Raw genomic sequence first — 19,436 nt, 5'->3', positions numbered from 1 at the left:
GTGAAAGGGGGGGAAAAAACAAGAACAGTGCAGTCAAGGAGGGACAACGAGTTTGCCAAAGTAGGGGGAAGTGCCACATAGGAAATGAGTTCATGTCCCAAGTGGGCACCTGCTGTTGTTGTGCCCTTGTGGTTGGCACAGTACCTAATAGCTGCTAGGCCAAATTCTCCCTGCATACATTTTCCTCTACCATATATTAATACGTGTGACATGTGTGAATAGGACACCACAATCACAATAAGAAAGAGAGAGATGGAGAGGTGGAGTGTTATACTAGTAAGATAGCAGTAATGAGGATAAACGTGCACTTTCCAACACTGTATATAGAAACTATATAGATGAACAGAAGGTGAGATGAGTCAAAACAAGAATGGCCAAAGAAAACCAGTTGATGGGAAAATACTAGGTACAAGACATGCTATTCTGCATGTTACTAAAGCAAACCAAGGCAAGCACAGCACTCACTTTTAATAGACTGTGATGAGATTTTACTGTGCTATGTATTTTTGAGCAGTTGTTCAAAAGGGGTGGGCTGGGGGGGTTGTCACAACTGGTTCTCTCTTCCGTTGTCTCCTTTTTGCACATATGCTCATTGTGAAATATTATCACTGAGGCAAAAATCATCAGAGTGATCTCTGTCAAGAAGCCTAATTTGAATGAATCGGGCTGATTCGCTATCAGGAATGTACAGGGAACGATATGTGCAATAAGAGGGAAGTAACAGGAGGTGGCATTACTGAAAGGATGGTGTATGCCCTTTTCAAATGTATGCATATTTCTTCGCGTGTGTGGCTGTGTGCACTCTGTTTGTCATCAGTGATTAACTGAGCTGATGTGAGAGTTGGTAATTGCATTCTGTGCTACTCAGGCAAGGTTCTCAAACAGCAATATGAAGAGAAAGGAGACAAAACACGAAGAGAGAGATGCAGAGTAACACTGCCTGCTTTTATCTAGCAAAGGAGACAATGGCTAAAACATTTTGTTTTAATGTCAAGGGGAGAGTCAAAGGATAATTTGACATGGTAGGATTCCTGAACCCCTGTGATACCCTTTCTCAACTACTCTCAATTCAGTGATACTCCCAAGTCAATGAGGCCTTTGAATCTCACACAAACAGAATCTGCCACACTGGAATGAAGCAAGCAATTGCAAAGGCACCGCAGACACTAAGATCTCCAATCCAGGGATTCAATTCAACATCACTCAATCAGGGACAGACATGGCATGAAAATGGGCATGAAATCCCCACAGAAGGCCTGTTAGGCAGAAAGCAGAGTGTTTTGTAGTTCAGCATGTTTGAAAAGAATGCTTCATTAACAACACAACACAGATTCTTCCTGTGTGGACCGCGGGGAACAGCAAGCGATCAGATTACATTAATTTTTACAGGGGATATTTTTAGGGGACTGGGGCAGGCTAACGTTAAAGACAAATAGTGATTAAAGTCCCACAGCACTGATTCGGTGGTTTCGGGCAGCAGCTCTGGGCATTGTTCTTGTCAAAAAAAGAAAATGAATGGACTCAGAGAGCGATACTCACAGTTGGTGGACACTGCAGTTGTAAAATTTGACCTCTGTGCTGATAAGCATCTGACCGGTCTCCTTAGAATTCAACCTCAGTTCAACGCCAGACCAATCTGAAAGAGAGGAGACACGACATCAACCTTTATTTAATCTTTTACTGTTACAGAGCAGTGAATATGTTCGCATTGTTTGCGTAGTTGTGAACAGCAGACTGATTTTAGTTTTAGGCTTATTAATATTTTTGAAACGAAGGTTGTTAGCACACATACACACATCACTTAGAAAGGTATTTCTTGTGTAGTATTGCATATATTTAAATATGTAACATGAAGGAATACTGCTTGCATTGAGCCTGTGAAAATTAAATACCTGAATTTCAATCTCATACAGAACCATTTAATCAGATCCAAATTTATTTACCTTCACTTTGCTGAACAGAGCTCTGACTGTGTTTTGTGAAAAAAAAAAGCCACATTATCTCTCTCTATCAGAACACCAGCTCCATAAATATGTGCAAGTGTCTGTTTGTATGTGTCGAGCAGCCTGAATTTCAGATGACATTCAGTGAGTAGGAGGGCTGACTGACCCTTAGTGCTCTGTTCTCTCCACAGCACCTGTTGGGAATCAGGATTTGTTTCACACAAGTCTCTATAGCAGGCACATAACAGACTTCTACTAGTACATATTTGTCTCACAGGATCTGATAAAGTCATATAGAGGTCATATCTGCACAAAACTTCATCTAAGACCATTTTATTTAGTGGACAAGGGTGCCAGCTATTTTCTTTAACGAGTTCAGTGTCTTCACAGTTTATCCTGACCTCTTCTCCTGCCCCTTCACATAATTGTATTTTAATTTGGCCTCTCTCCTGTATTTTCCATCAGTCTCCACCTTCCAAGTCTTGATCTCCCCTCCCCCTCTTCCTTTCTCCTTTCTTTCCTCTGTTCTCCTCAGATCAAGTCACCACGGCACAATCAGTGTTGATGTGCAACAGACAGAAGACTTGCTAGGGGGACAGGTGATGGAGGTCAGGAGGAGGTGGCCTCAGGGGAAAGCATGTGAAGTAAAAACAAAGGTATAAACAGCTGGCTGGATAGCTTGATGGATGGAGGAAGGTCTTACAGGGGGGATTGGCTGACATTTACCTGGGGGAGAACATTCATATTAGTGCCTGATGCACTTGTCCCCATGGGAGTTCTGGGCAAACAGGTCTGTCATTTACTCACAGGAAAGAGGATTACCAACCCCCCAAAAACACACATTGACTTCCATACACTGCATATTATATATTATTCAGGCAGTTTAGTTTTGTTATCCTGCAGCCATCTTTCCTTGCAAACAAGAGGCATTTATTGTCAAACAACAGATGTTAATATTCACAATGATATACGCATTTGCAAATAAATGAATGCCTGATCCAGAGTGATATATTTGTGCCCTGTATTTACAATAGAAGTTCATGAGATTTCCAACAATCATATAAGAGAGGTTATTGGCATACCTTTACACCAAATCTAAAAGCAGTCTTCCTTGTTTATTCCAAAGAAGGTGTCATGTGACATGCTTGTTTTGTGGAGTTCAATAAAATTAGCCAATTTCAAACTTTCAAATTCATCAGGTACCAGTGGAGGTAAAGAGCAAACTGTCTATGCCTTGGCTATGCAAAGACTGGAATCCATCAAATCAACTTACTCCCTCTAATTGATCCCTGACTGAAGAGTAGACCATAGGGAATGGTCTACGGTTAGACCATGGACTAGTGTTAGTCCATCCCCTATTAGGCAAATCTAAGGCCAGACATTAAGTGCAATGTAGCTGGACCACAGGCCAGGGGATCTAATTTGGATCCTCAAGCAGATTTAAAGTAGCCGGGGTCATGTGTTAGCACAGTTCATAGCAAAACAACCTGAATCCTGTGGGTGCTTGTTATTTAGACAGCCCCTGAATAAACTGGGAGTGCTGGATCACTAAATATGTTTCAGAGTTTGTACACGTGCAGCTGAACAGTTAGCCCAGAGATTTGTAAATGAGAGGGAGGGACATATCAGAATCCAGCAAAGGCTGTGTTTTGATGAGCGTATTGTTGACTGCACAGGAAAATAAGCATTTTCACAACTAAGCCATTCATCAGCTGGCATTGCATACATGGTAATATATGTGTGTCTGTTTTCTGTATCTACCTTGGTCAGTGGGGATGAGGGGGACATCTTTAGCAGCAGGAGATTTGCAGAGTATCTGGTTGCCATTGACCTGGCCCTCTACTTCTGTCAAGTTGCCAAACGAGCAGGTGATGCCGGCAGAAAGGTCTGGAACGTCGCTCACCTTCACTAGCAGCTGCAGATGGTGTGAGACATGACAATGTTCTTAGTAATGAAGTTTGTTGTACACATTTTTTTGAGAATGGATCAAAATGGACACTAACACTAATGAAAACAGATAAAAAATTGGTAAAAATTCCCTAAAACTTCCCCATACCTGGAGCTGATTTAGAAGACTAATGCGTGATACATCAGATAAATAGGGGAAAACACATAACCAACATTAACAGTTGCATCTTTGATAAACAAGACATGAAAATCTGAGATGAAATTATAAAAGGAGACAGTGGCTTAAATTCAGCAGCTCTAGTCAGGATGAGAAAAGAAAACACTGCTGTTGGCAAAGCTGTCCGTCCACTTTGCCAAGAACCGTTTCTGCATCTTAAAAACAGCATAATAAGGGAAAAAAGGTTTATTTAGAAGCTAATCTTATTTGTTCCTAGAAGGCATCATTCCAGAGGTAAATATCATGACCCACTCAGAAGCAGTAGAAGCTACATGGAGGAAAAAATGGGGAAAAAATATCACATGGCAAATTCTACTTTTTCTTTTACCTTTCTTTAGTATTTAGAAGGTGAGACAGATACAGGAAAAAATACACACAGAGACACTCACATATGAGATGCACTACACAAGTGCCGATGCACATAAAGGCGATTGAAGTCATTCTCTGGAGAGCAGTGACACTGTGGCTGGAGCATTCAGCTGCTGTTCCTATAAATAAATGTATTCTGTGCAGGGTGTGTGATCTGGCTCTCTAGCCAAGAGAGGCAGTCTGGATAATTATCACCATGGCATTTCACAGCCTTGTTCCATTAGCTGTTATTTTTGGGCCATACCGTTTGAAGTTTCTCTTTGTTTTATCTGCCTCTCACTAAACACCGCAGGGCTACTGGGACAGGCAAGGCAGCTGAGCAGCTTAACTGTAGGTCTTTTAAGAGATGCTGACTGTCTCAGTGGCTGACTACACTGCCTCCCTCGTTAGCTGGCTTGTTCTGTTACCCATCAAGAGGATGGATGATTTCTTTTATTTTTTTTACTGCTGAGGACCTCTTGTCTTTCCCTGTTTTACTTTCACCATGTTTGTGTTGCTTCACTCTGAGGTGTCAGAGAGATCCTTGATTACAGCAATCACAGCAATCAATGTCTTTTGTTCAATGCAGAATTCCCCGAGTAACCTCTCTTACAATAATTAGCTCTCATCGTCCTCAGACACACATATACAGATAAACACTCAAAAATTGCTTATGCAGAAATTGTCTCACACACAAAAACACAGACACAGTAAGCTATTGCACAAAATAAGCTTGTTTCTGAGAGTTAAGATTTTGCTCTTTTCGTTTGCTGGCTTCCTTTCACCACGATGGTGGTGGGGGTTTTTGCTGCTTGGCAGTCACCATAATTGGTTGCAGATTTCAGCAAAGGTAATTTCATTGTTTTCACTGCCTTTTCTATCTGTCCTGGTGCCCACTTCAAGAAGCTGCGTTGTCATGGTGATAGCAGTCTACCCCTGTGGAATTTGTGAACTGTGTGAATTTGAGTGTTTTGTGGTTGGTCAGATGACCCCGTTTCTGATATGACAGCAAAACGGGGGGGTTGGTGAAACTGTTAAAATGTAATAAACTGCTGTTTGCAAAGTGGACAACGGGGGCCAGGTATGCTGAGCATTGGCTTGAGGGTGAGATATAATGTGGTGCAGGGTGAGTCAGTGCAAGAGCCAACTGCATGTTAACAAGATCTTTATTTTTTTTATGTTTAACCACATAAATTAAAAGGTCAGCTCACCAAAATACATGGAAGAAAATGTGTTGTCAATTAATCTATAAAGATGTCTGGAGAGGCGTGCTAAAGAGATCTTCTTGGTTCTTGGTTTTTTACTTGCAATAAAATCCCAAGAAATCATTTAAAAATCTGTAATGCAGCTACTCTCAGCTTAAAGATTCACATTTTAGTCCACTGAAATGGTTCTTAACAGCACAAAAGTATTTCATGTATCCTAATACATCTATAAGTCAGTGTCTTACATCTCATACCATTTCAAACCAAAGACATTTTTCTGAACAGGATGTGCATAAAATGACTCACTAACAGTGTGGATTGTGCATAGATGTACAACAATCTCCAGAATCTGGACAGGCAGATCCTTTCACTGTTGATCTTTGCGTGCTTTTACTGAATCCGTGTAGAAATACTGTACTGTACTCAACTGCACTCGGACAACTTTAACGCCTACACACCCACCCACACAAACATGTCTTGGCACACATATTGACTGCTCTGTAAAAAGTGAGCATATGTATGCTGAAACGCCCACATAAAGCCCTTATGAACCTTCCCATCTAATGTTTATGCATCAACCAAACTCAAGACTAGATGAACAGCTATGTGGGATCGTTTAAAAACTTCTGCTTTTGTTGCGTGGGTTGGAAATACGTAGATAGCAGCTAATTTTTCATTTTTGACTTTGCAAGCAGTGGTTGATATTGCAGGTATGTTGTATACTGTGTGTAGGATTATGCATATGTGTGAGCGAGTGCGTGTTTGTTTGTGTGCAGACTTACATGTACGCTAGGTTCTGAGACTGCAATGCTGTCTGGATACACGGTTGCCTTCACACACTGATTGAGCGAAGCAGCAAAACGGTACGGCTCATCCGCACGTTCACATCGATTCCTTTGAGAGCATCTGAACAGAGAGTAGAAAGAAGTTACTGATATTTGCTTTTCAATGCCATCAGTGATATTATACAGCACTGAAAAAATATGCGCGTCGGATATGATAGGAAATAGAGGAAAAACAACTTATTCCATGAATAAAAAGTTACAAGAAAAAAAAAAGTGCCGCCAAAGGGATATGCAATGAAAATATGTGAAAATGAAAATTACAATTATAATGTAACAATTATGACTGGAGGGAAAATGAGAAATTGTGACAATTTTAAACTCCTTCCAAAAACAGATGGAAGAAAGGAAGCATGAGGATTGTCAAAGATGGTGAAGACTGTGTAGGGAAAGGAATATTAAACAATGCTGTAACAGAAATAAAACAAATATCCCGCAGCAGTGCTGTAGGGAGATGTAACACTGTCACTGTCTCAACACATTAATAGCCAACTTTTGTCACCAGCCACTATATGGGCACTTACGAGTCCATAATCATCCACCTTTCGATGTTTCCCATGCTTGTTTTAGGACATCTGAACAGATCAGTAATAACCTACAAAAAAAAATAAAAATCACACCAAACCCTTGGGGCTTCTTTGCTCACTTTTCCTTGTTTTGTGCTTTTCTGTGTTAGTCATCCAGATTTGTTTATTTTGTGATGATCAAGGCTGTAAATGTGACATGCTCTACATTCTGGCTACAAGTTATGTTGCTGTTAACAGACTGTGTTTCTCTCTTGTTCCGCTAAACAGATGGCAGGCTGAAAAATTATTTTAAACATTTTTGCTGTCTTATTGGATTGGTTAAAAAAAACCAGTTACAAAATAGCTCATTCTCAAAGATATCTTATGAAACTCACATCATTAATAACAGCTGATCTCTATTATAAACATGTAGGTGACTGGCTATGCATTCCCAATAAACTGCAGCGACAAGTGGTGGCACAGAAGTGGATGCAGAACACAGCTAGATTGCTTCCTTCAATCTCAGCATAACTCTGTAGATGTAACTAGTACAAATTACAAGGCGTTCTCTCATAAGAGATCTTAATGGTCAGACTGCGTATCAAGTATCACAAGAAACTGCCACATCTCTCATTAAAACTGTGCCACCTCCCACCACTTATTAAAACTGTGCGGTCTCTCCATCCCATTACACCAAAGCCTCTCTATCCTCATCCAACCCAGTTATAGTGTCTGGCTAACTGGCTGACTGGTCACAGTAGCTCTAATTGGACTCTAAAGGGTCAGCTGCTGTCCATGGTGCTGATGTGCCACTACAAGCTCTGCTATTCTCTCCTGGTTGCTCTGTGCGTGTGTGTGTTGTGTGTTGCACTGTGTGCTCCGCACCGTGTGCTCTGCGCCGTATCATGCTTCTTAACCACATACTCTCACATATACTGACTCTAAGCTACATCTTCATCCACAGCCTCTGTGTGCAATTATGTTGTCAGAAGTCCACACTACTAGGCACACCAAGACACACACACACACACACACACACACACACACACACACACACACACACACACACACACACACACACACACACACTAATATTCCAAGCACTCCCTAGGGAATTTAGAGAGCAGAAAAGTGTGGAATTATTATAGTAGTGAGAAATCTCCCACTGGGAAAGGAGGGTCACTGCAGCACTTTTTGATGATGATCACCTGCTTTTCCCCTTCACTACTTTGGTAACTATACTTTTTAATATTGATGGTTTTTTTCTTACTTTACCTTTTCATTTTACACATTTGACCGCACCGCTGGTTCATTTGCCTCGGTCTTTCTCTTCCCCTCCGTCTCTCTCGCTATTATCGGCCCAAGACACTCCTTTTTGTCTTATTCTAATACAAGTTGAAATTAGTACACCTTTCTTAGGCAAGGTATTACTCTGCCTGCAATTTGGTGATTCTTTTACATTCACAATGGCAGGAGAAAATGATACTTAATGTGCTTTCAGGTGTGGGCTGCGGCACGATGTTTTATGCATGTCTCCAAGCTGTATGGGTACAGATGCAAAAACCTGGGCAGTCATTAACTGACAAAAAGCTCTGCATTGATTTTCCTCAATGTGAATCTCTCTCTCTCTCTCTCTCTTTTTTTTTTTTAAATAAAATTCATTTCAGTGGGGTGAAGTAAGATGAGAGCGCAGCAAGGGGGTGAGGCAGCGGGGGTGGAAGGCGTGCAGGATGGCAGCTGTTGCCATGGTTTCAGGAGATGGCCATTATCTCTGTGTAGTTAGAAGCTGACCCCTTGCCTCTCTCATTAGCTGAAGTGCATGCCACTGAGTGTTGACTACAATCCTGCCTTCCTCATATTCCCCCTTCTGACCTCCTGCCTTGTAGATCTCCCTTTTTCTCCTGTCAGTCAGTAGTTTCACTCATGCTTAGTGTCCCATCACTTCATACAACAAGTGTTCTCTAATGCACATCTTCCGTATGCAAAGATGGACAAATATGTTTATCTTTTTCAATTTCCTGTAATAAGCAACTGAAAACTATTTTATTCCAGCCAGAGCTAGCGGCGTCAGATTTTGGTTAGGCTCCTTAAGCCCTGTCCAGGGTGCTGAAGTAGCTGCATGCACCATCATTAGCTCTCTCTGGTATCAACAAGTCTTCTGCAGAATACAAAAGAAGTTGTGAGTGGCAGTCCCATTTTGTGCAACCATGGGAGGTGAGTTGCTAAAATGCACCCTAAAATTGAGTGGAGAATATTGTTTACTATTGTAGCAGTGTGTTCGGGCTACACCGTTGTTCAGGGTGTAAATCTGACATAGTATTTGCAATCTAATTCACTTTTAGAAACTTATATCTAATGTACAGTGTAAGGTGTAGTGTTGGCCGAGGAAGCAATTTCTATAGTTGGTAGGGGTTAGGATAGCAGACGCCAGAAATTGGGGTCCATTCCACCAATGTCTGCATCTTATTCTGTTGCCTTGGAGAGGAAATTACACCGTCATCTCTTCTCCACCTTGTCTTGACAGACACACAGACGCACGACTGGTAGAGAGCATCATCCCTGCATACAAACTAAAACAGACACATACGAGGGCATGGCCACATACAAATCATGTATACTCAAACCCTCTGGAAATTACATGTGCATAATAGCATACAGTGCCTTGCACTTAATCTTTCACACATTTAATAGACAGCATCGAATAATAACATAAACACACGTATGCACACACTATGGTCTTGACAGCAGAGAGCAGGAGAGCCAGGCCACCGGGAAAGATTGCCGTCCTTCCATCCCTCCTCCCTTTCCCCTACAACATCTTCAATGTGAAGACCTGTCTGATTGTAGCTCTTGGTGTGAGCACCGTGTTTAAAAACAGGAGGAGAGAACAGAGGGGGAGCCACTTTAAAATCACCTTCCCGTTCCACCTCCCCTCATGAGAGACAGACGACATAAGGCTGCGGAATTTAAAAGCACAACAGGCATGCTTTGGTGGCAGGGCAGGGGGATTGGGGAAAGGAGTACAGCGGGAAGCTATAAAGGATGTACAGAGAGACTTAACTGGATGTATATTGAATATTTGATGAGCTTAACAAAGCTTTACTAGTTTTAAGAGGCAACCCATAATGTTAGAGAATTGCTGGCAGGATTTGCTTTGAATGGGAACCTAGACTGGGGACTGTGTGCTTCATCAAATAAACTTGTTAATGTAAATGTGCATAAAGGCTGACTGCACTGGGTCTTTGGCTTCTTAATATGAAAAGCAGACTCAATAGGTGAGCAGGGATATGTCAGGCTGTGCTGTACTGTGCTGGGTTGCTCTCTGTGTGACACACACATAGCTGCACACCCCTTCTTCAGTGTTTTATCCTCACTTGAACTTATCCAGTCCATTTGTTTCTTACTGGTCCATTTTTAAAGTATAGGAATACATTTAAACTTCAAGAAGTACTAAAGGAAGTGAAAAGGGAAATAGTAAACTCCTCAGGGCTTTGGCTGACATGTACTTTGAAACCCAGAGTTCATGTCAGGGGTCAACCCAACCACTGTAGCTCTTAGCCTGTCTCCAGTGGTGACTGATAATGTCACAGCAGGGCACTGCCCAAAGGACCCAGAACACATCAAGACCACATCTCATTCAGTGTATCTTGAAGATCTTGAAACTACTGTGGTGTAAATTCAGTGTGTTTATACAAAACAAGAACAGTAGAGCACCCATGGTCAGATGAACAAACATGTCAAGGTTTATGCAAACCCAGAGAATTTATAAAGAGACCGTTCCTCAGTGCTCAGCATCAAGCTATAGCTTTTCTTGTGTGGGCTGAGCAGAGAGAAAAAGAGAAAAAGGGAAAAAGTCAGTGGAAGCATTGCAGAGACGGAAGCATCTCAAAAAGAAAATCAATGAGCAAGCAAGAGATACACAGTAGGTTGTTAGGATCATTAACTGTATAATATGTTGCCTGCCTACATATACTGTACACACTGGTGCAGTATTTCTGCATGTTGCCAACCTGTATTAGCTCTAGTTGCTAGGAATCTATGGAAATATCGATAGATCTGCATGTTTGTGATCGATATCTCATTAGGCACAATTGGGAAGATGGATGCAGCTTCCCCCTGACTGCTAACTGAGGCTTTGGCTGATGAGTTGGCCATTAGACACACAATCTGACATTCACAATGGACTGAGGCAGCCATTTTCATTGCTAGTCTAATTGGTGTTGCCACTGTGAAATTAGAGGAAATTTTATGGTCGTTGGGTGACACAATTTGCAGCGAAGTAATAAACATGCCACATAAACTAGGGAACAATAATTTAAGAAATAAGTTTGTGGGGTTTTGTGTGTGTGTGTGTCTGTGTGTGTGTTTTAGCAAACATGCATGCAACGCCAAATATGACTATTTTCTAGGTTGATGTTTCCTGCTTCAATATATGCTGAGCACCCACAACTTTAAAACCAATGACAGAAAAGTAAATAATACTAATCCTCTTGTTACACTGTACCGCCCAGCTGGAAAGCCTTTGGTATTGATATTTGCATGGGTGTTACCTACTGTTGCAGGCCATTCACAACCCCCAAAGGCAATAATATTCCCAAGGAAGATTATATGGACTACTACATCATAAAAACAGCTTAAAAAGTCAAATTTGATTCCCGAGCATGACCGCCAACCAAACTTCCGAGGTCACGATTCAAATGAGCAACAACAGGATGCAAAGGAACAAGCCCAGTCCAGAGAGGTCCCATTCCCTGAGCCACAGGACCCAATAGATCCACTGCTAGACAGGTAGACAGGCAGGTACCTGACCCAAACTGTTTTGTGGTTTACTGAAACAGATTTGGGTGGATTAGCCACATACAGTCAGACACTAATGCCGTGTAGTAGTGACATATTATTCTACTCAGAATAAAATGCTGACTCATTCTCTGCTGGAGTCTACTATACTTCTACCCTTTAAGCTGTCACCCTCACAACAAACACTCATTTTGACACAGAGAACGGAATTCCTCATGCTTATAATACATTACCGCAACCAGTCACTGATTACAACATTAGTAATACTGCAAACATTATTTAATATTATAATGGTAAAAAATTTAACCTTGAACCTGGTACCCTTTTGGACATAACTCAAACTTGTTACTAATCCTGACAAATCTCAACAAAACCATTCAGCCTCTCCCGGAATGTTGGAGTGAGTTGAGAGGATGGAAAGAGACGGAGTGATATGGGACATTTTGAGATGGAAAAGCCTCTTTTGGGCATGATTAGAGAGCTAATCTAACAGCAGCGAGATGCAGGCTAAGGGAGGGAGAGGGAAGGGGGGCGGGAGGGGAGCATCACCATAACGCCATGTTTTTGGATTGTGGTCAGACGAAGGCTGAACTACCCATTCACAGGACAGCGACTGAAGAGCGCTCGAGATGATGAGCTCCCTTTGAGCAGCAATCAAAATGCTGCTCCGTTTTGTCGGCCGATGAGTGTACGAGAGCATCAAACACTCTCTCCCTCTTTCATTCTTCCCTGCTCATTCTTATCCTCACTCTTTTTTTCCCTTTTTGGTCTTCATGCATTCAGTGAATGCCTAGCAGCTGCTGGTAATTAAAGGACTTTAGAGTCTCACACCACATTGGATCAGAGGAAGAAGAAAGAGAGTAGAAAGACAGGGAAGACAGAAATGCCACTTCTGGTCATCTCAGTGCCTCCCTCTCCCTCTGCAACATTCTCTCCTCCTCATCATTGCTAGCCAAACTAATGTCTCTCCGTGTTCCTAATTAGCCACCTTAGAATGCCGCACTTCAATGAGCATGCACATGCAAACATAAAGAAAATAGTAGTGGGTTGCGGGGCAGGAGTTGGAGAAGAAAAGAGGATGGATATCGTGGATGACAGCTGTAGAAGGAAGGAGGAGGGTGATCAAAGCAAGGGGTGTTTATATGTGGCAAGCCAACCATCTCTGGAGTGTGGAAGGGCTGATTCCAGAGGGGAGAGTGTCTAAATAGGAGACAGCAGTGAGCCACACTGGGCTGAGGAGATCAGTAGAGTTGAATAGTTTAGAGACTAGCTTTGCTATTTGGGTAGTGGGGAAGATGCAAACATGGAAAGAGGGAAAGATAATTTCACAAAATCAACAATGGCTTAGACATGGATGACAGAGAATTGGAAAAATTGAGGGAAACGGGGGGATGATGGAAGAGGAATCACAGCTGAGGAAAGAAAGAAGGCTGGCAAGAAATTTAATTTCTGGGTGTCTGGGATGAGGGGGGTGCTTCACCAGAAGGGTGCAGCTGCTTTTCCTTAGTGGTATTTGACAAATATCTTCTTTAATTGTCAGTTATATTGTGCATTCATGTCACCACGCTAACTACACTAAAGCCACAAACTGGTTTATAGATAATTGTTATCCTTTTTATGCTGTGCAATTATGTATGTTTCATTTAAAATCCTGTACAAATTTCTTGGCTTTCAGTTAATAAGTGGGTGTTTTGATGAAGTAGTCGAAGTGGACAAGATTACATCATCTCCTAAGCACTCAAGCAACACTCATAATTCATTGCAGCTAACAACACGAGATGACATTTTTCTGCTTTTTCTGAGGTTTCCCTGTCTGATGACGTATATATATGAGCTGCTGTGTTGACAGAGGCGTGTAATTGTGAGTGGTGGCACGTCGGCTTTGTGCATGAAAGAACAGGCTGAATAAGGCAATGCTATGTCAAGACATATTCAAAAAATACTTGCTTCAGTGTTTGTTGCATCTTCTTTTTGTGCCACCTTTGCCAAAAGGTGGACAAATTGTAAACTTTGTAGAATCTTTTTTGTAACCATCTGTCTTTTTTTTCACCAGGTATTTATGCTGTGTTTATCATGCAGAAGCTGGATATAAGCACCAAAACCGATATTTCACGTTAGAACTGTTGCAGAAATCGTAGCTCTTTCAATACATTTGTGGGCGGAACCATATGGAGGCCTGAAAATGCAACAGAGAGAAAAGCTAACCATTCTCCAAGTAACTTTTTTTCCTCTCTGCGGCAGCATAGCTAAAGCTGACAGGGGTCCTGCGATACTCTTTGCAGGGTCAGGCTAGAGAAAGGGGGATTAGGATCAGAGACAGGTGGCAAAACCGTTCGCTGTATTGAGAGGACAGATGGCTGATCTTACGCAAATCAGGGTGCTGACCTTTTCTCCCAACAGTACAGTACAGTGATCCACATGAGTGTTTGTGCATGTACATAAAAATCGACCCCATGTGCACTGACACATGCATGAACCCACTCAAACGTAAGCCCTCACATATTTTCTCGAGAAGCAATTTAAACACCAAACAGCTGTTCCCTCATCACAGCTGGCTTCCAAAAGCCATTCACCTTTAAGGACCAACACCTTTTACATGCAGTGGACTCAGATTCCTATCAACGTGAATTATTCTATCCCCTACCATACCTACACAAAAGCATATGATTAGCAGTCTAGCATGGAGGCTTATGTTGTGTTAAATGATCCCTGTGTGAAGGCACGCAGACTGCACAGAATACAGAGCTTTCGTCAGCCCCTCCTGCTCTTTGCAAGCACATGCTGAATTACCTTGTCGCTAGGCAATTATTTGTCCTGTCCCAGCTTTGGAGTGATGTAAATTACTTTAAGTGCACTTTGCAGGGGCTGCCATCATGATAATGATGATTGCAGCAGTGCTTTGACACACACACAAATATTCAGCTATACCTTTACAGAGTGGGTCTGTATTTAGGGGGGCTTCAAATGGGGACACAGTAACTAAGAAAAAACTCCAATAAAATCTGTGTACTTAAGAAACAAAGCAGGAGAGGGAGTCAGAGCTGAACATCTTTCAGCTTTTTTTTTTTTTTTACTGTTCAGTATTGTCTGTATTCCACTCTTTTACATTGTTTCATCTAAATATTCACATATCAGTTGCTTTTTCAGATGAATACATGCACACGCATATTTTTCCCGCATCCGTTTCTCCCTTCTTCCTGTCATTTTGAAGGTTAATTTTGTTGCAGTAATTATTGAGCTCCAGCAGGTGTCACTCATGCTTTCTATGCGTATTCTCAGCGCTTTATACTATGATCTTTAAACTTTCTGATTGATCTCTTTGGTCTGTTGTTGCCTGTCTTTTTAAATTCCATTCAAACATATATAACATGAATGGCATCATTTCCTGTAAATATCAAGTCATGTCAGAATAAAGCTGCAATGACAATGGCAGCAACAAGAAGCTCTGAACCATCTCTGAGGCACAATTATCCATTTTCAGTCAGATGCTGTCTCCTTTCCTTAAACTGTATCTCATCAGAGACAAACATTAGGAAAATAACCTGTCTGCCTTTGCGTGGGCAAAGTGAGGGCCATTTTGAGAGACATCTAACAAAATCTGTCTGAACTGAAAAAAAATGAACAAACACAACAAACCACTCTAAATATGAAGCGGTGCATGGTAAACAGCAGACAACTGCCCTCATGTTCTGGATACATATAACTGGTAGAAAATGGGCATATGGATGCAAATAGACATGACAGCTACTCAGGGATACTCACATATTGTGAAGAACACACCAACCACAGTGTGGATCCCCAGAGCTCAGGCACTCTCCACATGTCCCGTATTGCTCACATGACTCGATGGGAACTTGGGTAACCTGCAAACACATTAAAACGTCATTGTCTCAGTGCAGCCAGAAAAGCGTTACAAAATGTACAACAAAGATCTCTGAGTATGCATGTGTTTGTGTGTGAGCATGCTCAGTCCCACACAGACAGACGCCAGTGAAACTATTAATTAATGTGCAATGTTTTGACACAGTTAATCTATGTTATGAAATGTAATAATGTGACACGCACCATTACCCCTCCATCCCTATTAAACAGTGCTATTGTTTGTTGTGGACCTGTTGCAGAGAATGATGTGCCTCAAAATGTTTGGCTACACTACGCCTCTGTATACTGATGTGTGAGATGCCAACTGCCCAAGCAACTGTTGCCTTTATCTTAAAGCCATAAAAACTACTGAACAGCTGGGATCAGTTGGCAAGACAAATCTGTTTTTCTGCCATCAATGGGTTTTTGTCTGCACCGGGGCATCTGTCCACCTAGGTATGGCCTGTGCAAACACACCAACACATGGAGGAGTGACAGACGTTTTTCTCAAGAGAGCGTTCAAAGTACAACTTGATGACACAAGTGTAAAATGTGTTAGGAAGAGAGTTAGAGTCAAGTGTATTGAAGAGTATAACTATAACTATATCTAAAATAAACAAAGAAAAGATAAACTTTTTGAAATTATCAATGTTATTTAAAAAAAAGTAGAGGCCTGCGGCATGACTGTTAAAACTGGAAAGTAACAATTAAAGCTGTACTGTAAATGTTTTTTTTAAAAATATGACAAGGGAATAAAATTGGTATTTCAGTATTACATGTTGAAAGTGTCAGCAACAATAGATATGATTAAGCGCTTCCAGTGGAAACCAAACACACCCCCATACCACACTAACCCACACAGTGCTATTTGAGTAGAGTCGCATAAAAAAATAAATAAAAAAAATATCCTAGTGCTCACTGTACGAACTTGATTTGACTGATATTGTTTTATTCAGGGTTGAGATGTTCCATAACCTATGTAAACACAACACACTGGAGAAGAACAAACTTCACAGCTTGTTTTTGCCAAAGTGTGCACCACAATCTGGGCCTACGTAACACACACTTATCTCCAGGTAGGTTTTATATACACAAGAGCATGAGTGTTTATGCATCTGAATCTAGTTGTCTGTCTGATGTGGTGCTGCCGTCTCGAACGACCTTCCTTCTTTCTGTCTAGCTTGGAGGGCTTCAGAGTCAAAGGTTTCTGTGCGCTTGTGTGTGTGTGTGTGTGGGTGTCCGCCTGTAAATGTACATCTACTGTAACATGAAGCCAGAAAACCTCAATACTGCTCAGCAGATGAAAATGGCATAAGAAAAGCGGGGGCTGAATCAGTGAATTTTAGAGTCTGACACAGATTCATTTCCAGTTTTGTATGTCTTTCAATTTCTTGGCAAGTGGCATGTTGGATGATAAGTGCTAGCTCTGACAGTGTTTGCCCTGTTCAGATGCAAACCTCAGGATCACACCAATGCCTAATAAGTGACTCCTCTGTAAAATGTGATGGATCGAATTAAGGGTGCAAATAGCACCTTTTAAGTGTTTTTTGACCCTGTGCATATCACTCACAACTGGGTGATAATAATTGCTGTTAGCAACCATGGACTGGAATTAACCGTCAGTTAGAAATAACAGCTGGGTGTTCATCAAAATCCTGTCTTTTATGGTACACAGTGTTGAAAATTTACAAAGAGCTGACAGTAAAATTTGAAACATGCATCTGTTATTGCATGGATTCTGAAAAGTTATAGTCAGCAAACCTGTCAGATGCTGTAAAACCTGTGAGCTACACCTGTTCCAGTGTGTATTTTTCTTTCTTTGTTTAGTGCTTGCTACTCGGAAGCTCATCATAGTGTCTGCCTGGTCCTACAGAAAGACAAGCCCAGAGGACAAAGAAAGCCACTGACACGGTGGGAAGTTGACAGTTTGTGTGGCAGTTCCACCATGGACACTCCAGTTAGATTAACCCCCTGTCAATTCAACAAACTCTATTATTGTGTGTGTCTGTGTGTGTGTCTTTCTTAGCTTCGGGACAAACAGGTGGCATGCTGTAATGAGCTGCAGACGAGGTCACATCAGCAGCAGAAGCTGCAACCGATGACAAACAAGCCCACCAGGAACTAGACTTGGCTGAGGAAGCAGCAACTCAGTCTGTGTGTGTATATATCACAAAGCCTCTGAATCTCTCTTAACCAAAGAAAGTCGTCAGATCCTTCTCAAAACATGCATGAGGCTGCTGAAACTTTATACTATTACTTTCACAGAGGCCCAGACCCATGAAAGGGTTACACTGTAGAGACAGCTGTCAGTGGGGGAAAGTCAGAGAATAGTGAGGGGAGCTTAGGGTGTCCCTTATGGAGCAGTGTTTAAAGACTGACAGACACAGAAGGCTGTCAGCTGATACAGTACAGACTGAAGAACAAAAAGGCCAGAGAATAATAAGAAAGGAAGGGGAGGGAGGTAAAGAGAAAACAAAAAGATGAGAAGTGAAAAAACAAAACAAAAAAAAAAAACGCACACAAAATAAGAGACTACTCATGTGCACTGTAAATGTGTGTTGTAAATAAATATTGCGCGTCTATGTCGCTGCGAGGGTATTGATGTTTTAGACCAGCATGGGCCAGTAGCACAGAGTGTAGGTGAGGGGAATGTGGTGTGGGAGGGTAGTGGGGGATCACAGCAGCTGTTGCCCAGCACACGCTACAGTCACTCAAAACAGCAGGGCTGCACAATGAAGCCCCTTCTCCAACTGTGAGTCTGTGCGCGTGTGTGTGTGTGCGCGCGTATTTGAATGCACACGTGCACAACGCTGCAACGGATGTGCAGATTGTTGTTGTGTTTTCAAAGAAGACCAAGAGTCCTGCATGTGATCTAATAATGCCTTAAACTTTCTCTTCCTCTAGGTTCCCAGAACACATTCATAGCCACAGCTGACCTATAAGGTAAACTGAACATTGTCAGTAAAGATGCACTGTGCGCTACTCAAATGAATGCTAATAAAATTCTAGCTTAAGATGACCCTAGCAGGGGGTTATTCAACCAAAGCGGCTACAGCAGGGCTGCATACTGGAGCGACCTGGGTGACTGACAGTCACAGTCTAAGGTTAAAACAGCTTCTTCTCTTTCAAAGCCTCACGCTGAAAAAAAAGACTTCAGCTTTCATTATTATAATAGAAGAGCGTTTTTGTTTACAGGAAAGTATAGCTACAGATTTGGCTAGCATTATTAATGGCCACCCTTAACATCAGGATATTCTTTTATGTAAAAATACTAAATTTTTATTAACCCATCAAATTATACAACTGCAGCGGACTGAGAAGGGCGTTATTTTTTAACGTCACCGAACATCTTTTTTGTGAACTGTACTGGGCAACTCTTGCTGCCATTAGAGGCCACTAACATTGTGAACTTTTGTTATGTATGATTATAAAATATAAAAATCAACTATTTTTGCTGCAGTGGCACTCAAGACAAAAAACCTCCCAAAAAACAGACAGTTGATAGTCTGGTGGCACTGAAACAGAAGTAGTGGTATTCAGTAAAAGAGGCATTGCTTTTAGGATTACTAAAAAAAACCAAACCAATGTGTTTTGCCAGGCTGTTTGGAGTATAACAGGGGACAGAAACATTTGGATGTGGCACCCAAGTGGGGCTTACAGTGTTTGCTGATTAGAGAGCAGCAGGAACAGTCTCATTTGTTCCAAACAATCCGTGACTAAGAATGAATGGTGACTCCATTTCTGCTCTGCTGTCCTGGGAGCAAGTCATGCACTGCACTTCCGTGATGGATAGGGAGGCAGTACAGGAG

The 19,436-nt window shown here is 41.7% G+C and overlaps 1 protein-coding gene across 2 annotated transcripts in view; it reads right to left on the bottom strand.

Moving 5' to 3' along the window:
* Positions 1 to 19,436, bottom strand: part of plxna2 (plexin A2) — a 160,186-nt gene that overhangs the window by 52,222 nt on the left and 88,528 nt on the right. For both annotated transcript variants that reach the window (XM_005749017.1, XM_005749016.1), the window contains exons 5-8: positions 15,529 to 15,629; positions 6,404 to 6,527; positions 3,705 to 3,858; positions 1,540 to 1,636 (exon numbers count right to left, since the gene is read on the bottom strand). In XM_005749017.1, the coding sequence (XP_005749074.1) occupies positions 1,540 to 1,636; positions 3,705 to 3,858; positions 6,404 to 6,527; positions 15,529 to 15,629 (476 nt within the window). The remainder of the gene's footprint in view (positions 1 to 1,539; positions 1,637 to 3,704; positions 3,859 to 6,403; positions 6,528 to 15,528; positions 15,630 to 19,436) is intronic.

The sequence above is a fragment of the Pundamilia nyererei genome, unplaced genomic scaffold (genome assembly GCF_000239375.1).
Source record: "Pundamilia nyererei isolate P.nyererei 1_Seehausen unplaced genomic scaffold, PunNye1.0 scaffold00235, whole genome shotgun sequence".
In the NCBI taxonomy this organism is placed as follows: Eukaryota; Metazoa; Chordata; class Actinopteri; order Cichliformes; family Cichlidae; genus Pundamilia; species Pundamilia nyererei.
The sequence above is the reverse complement of the archived record's forward strand: the minus strand, read 5'-3'. Positions and strand labels throughout refer to the sequence as shown.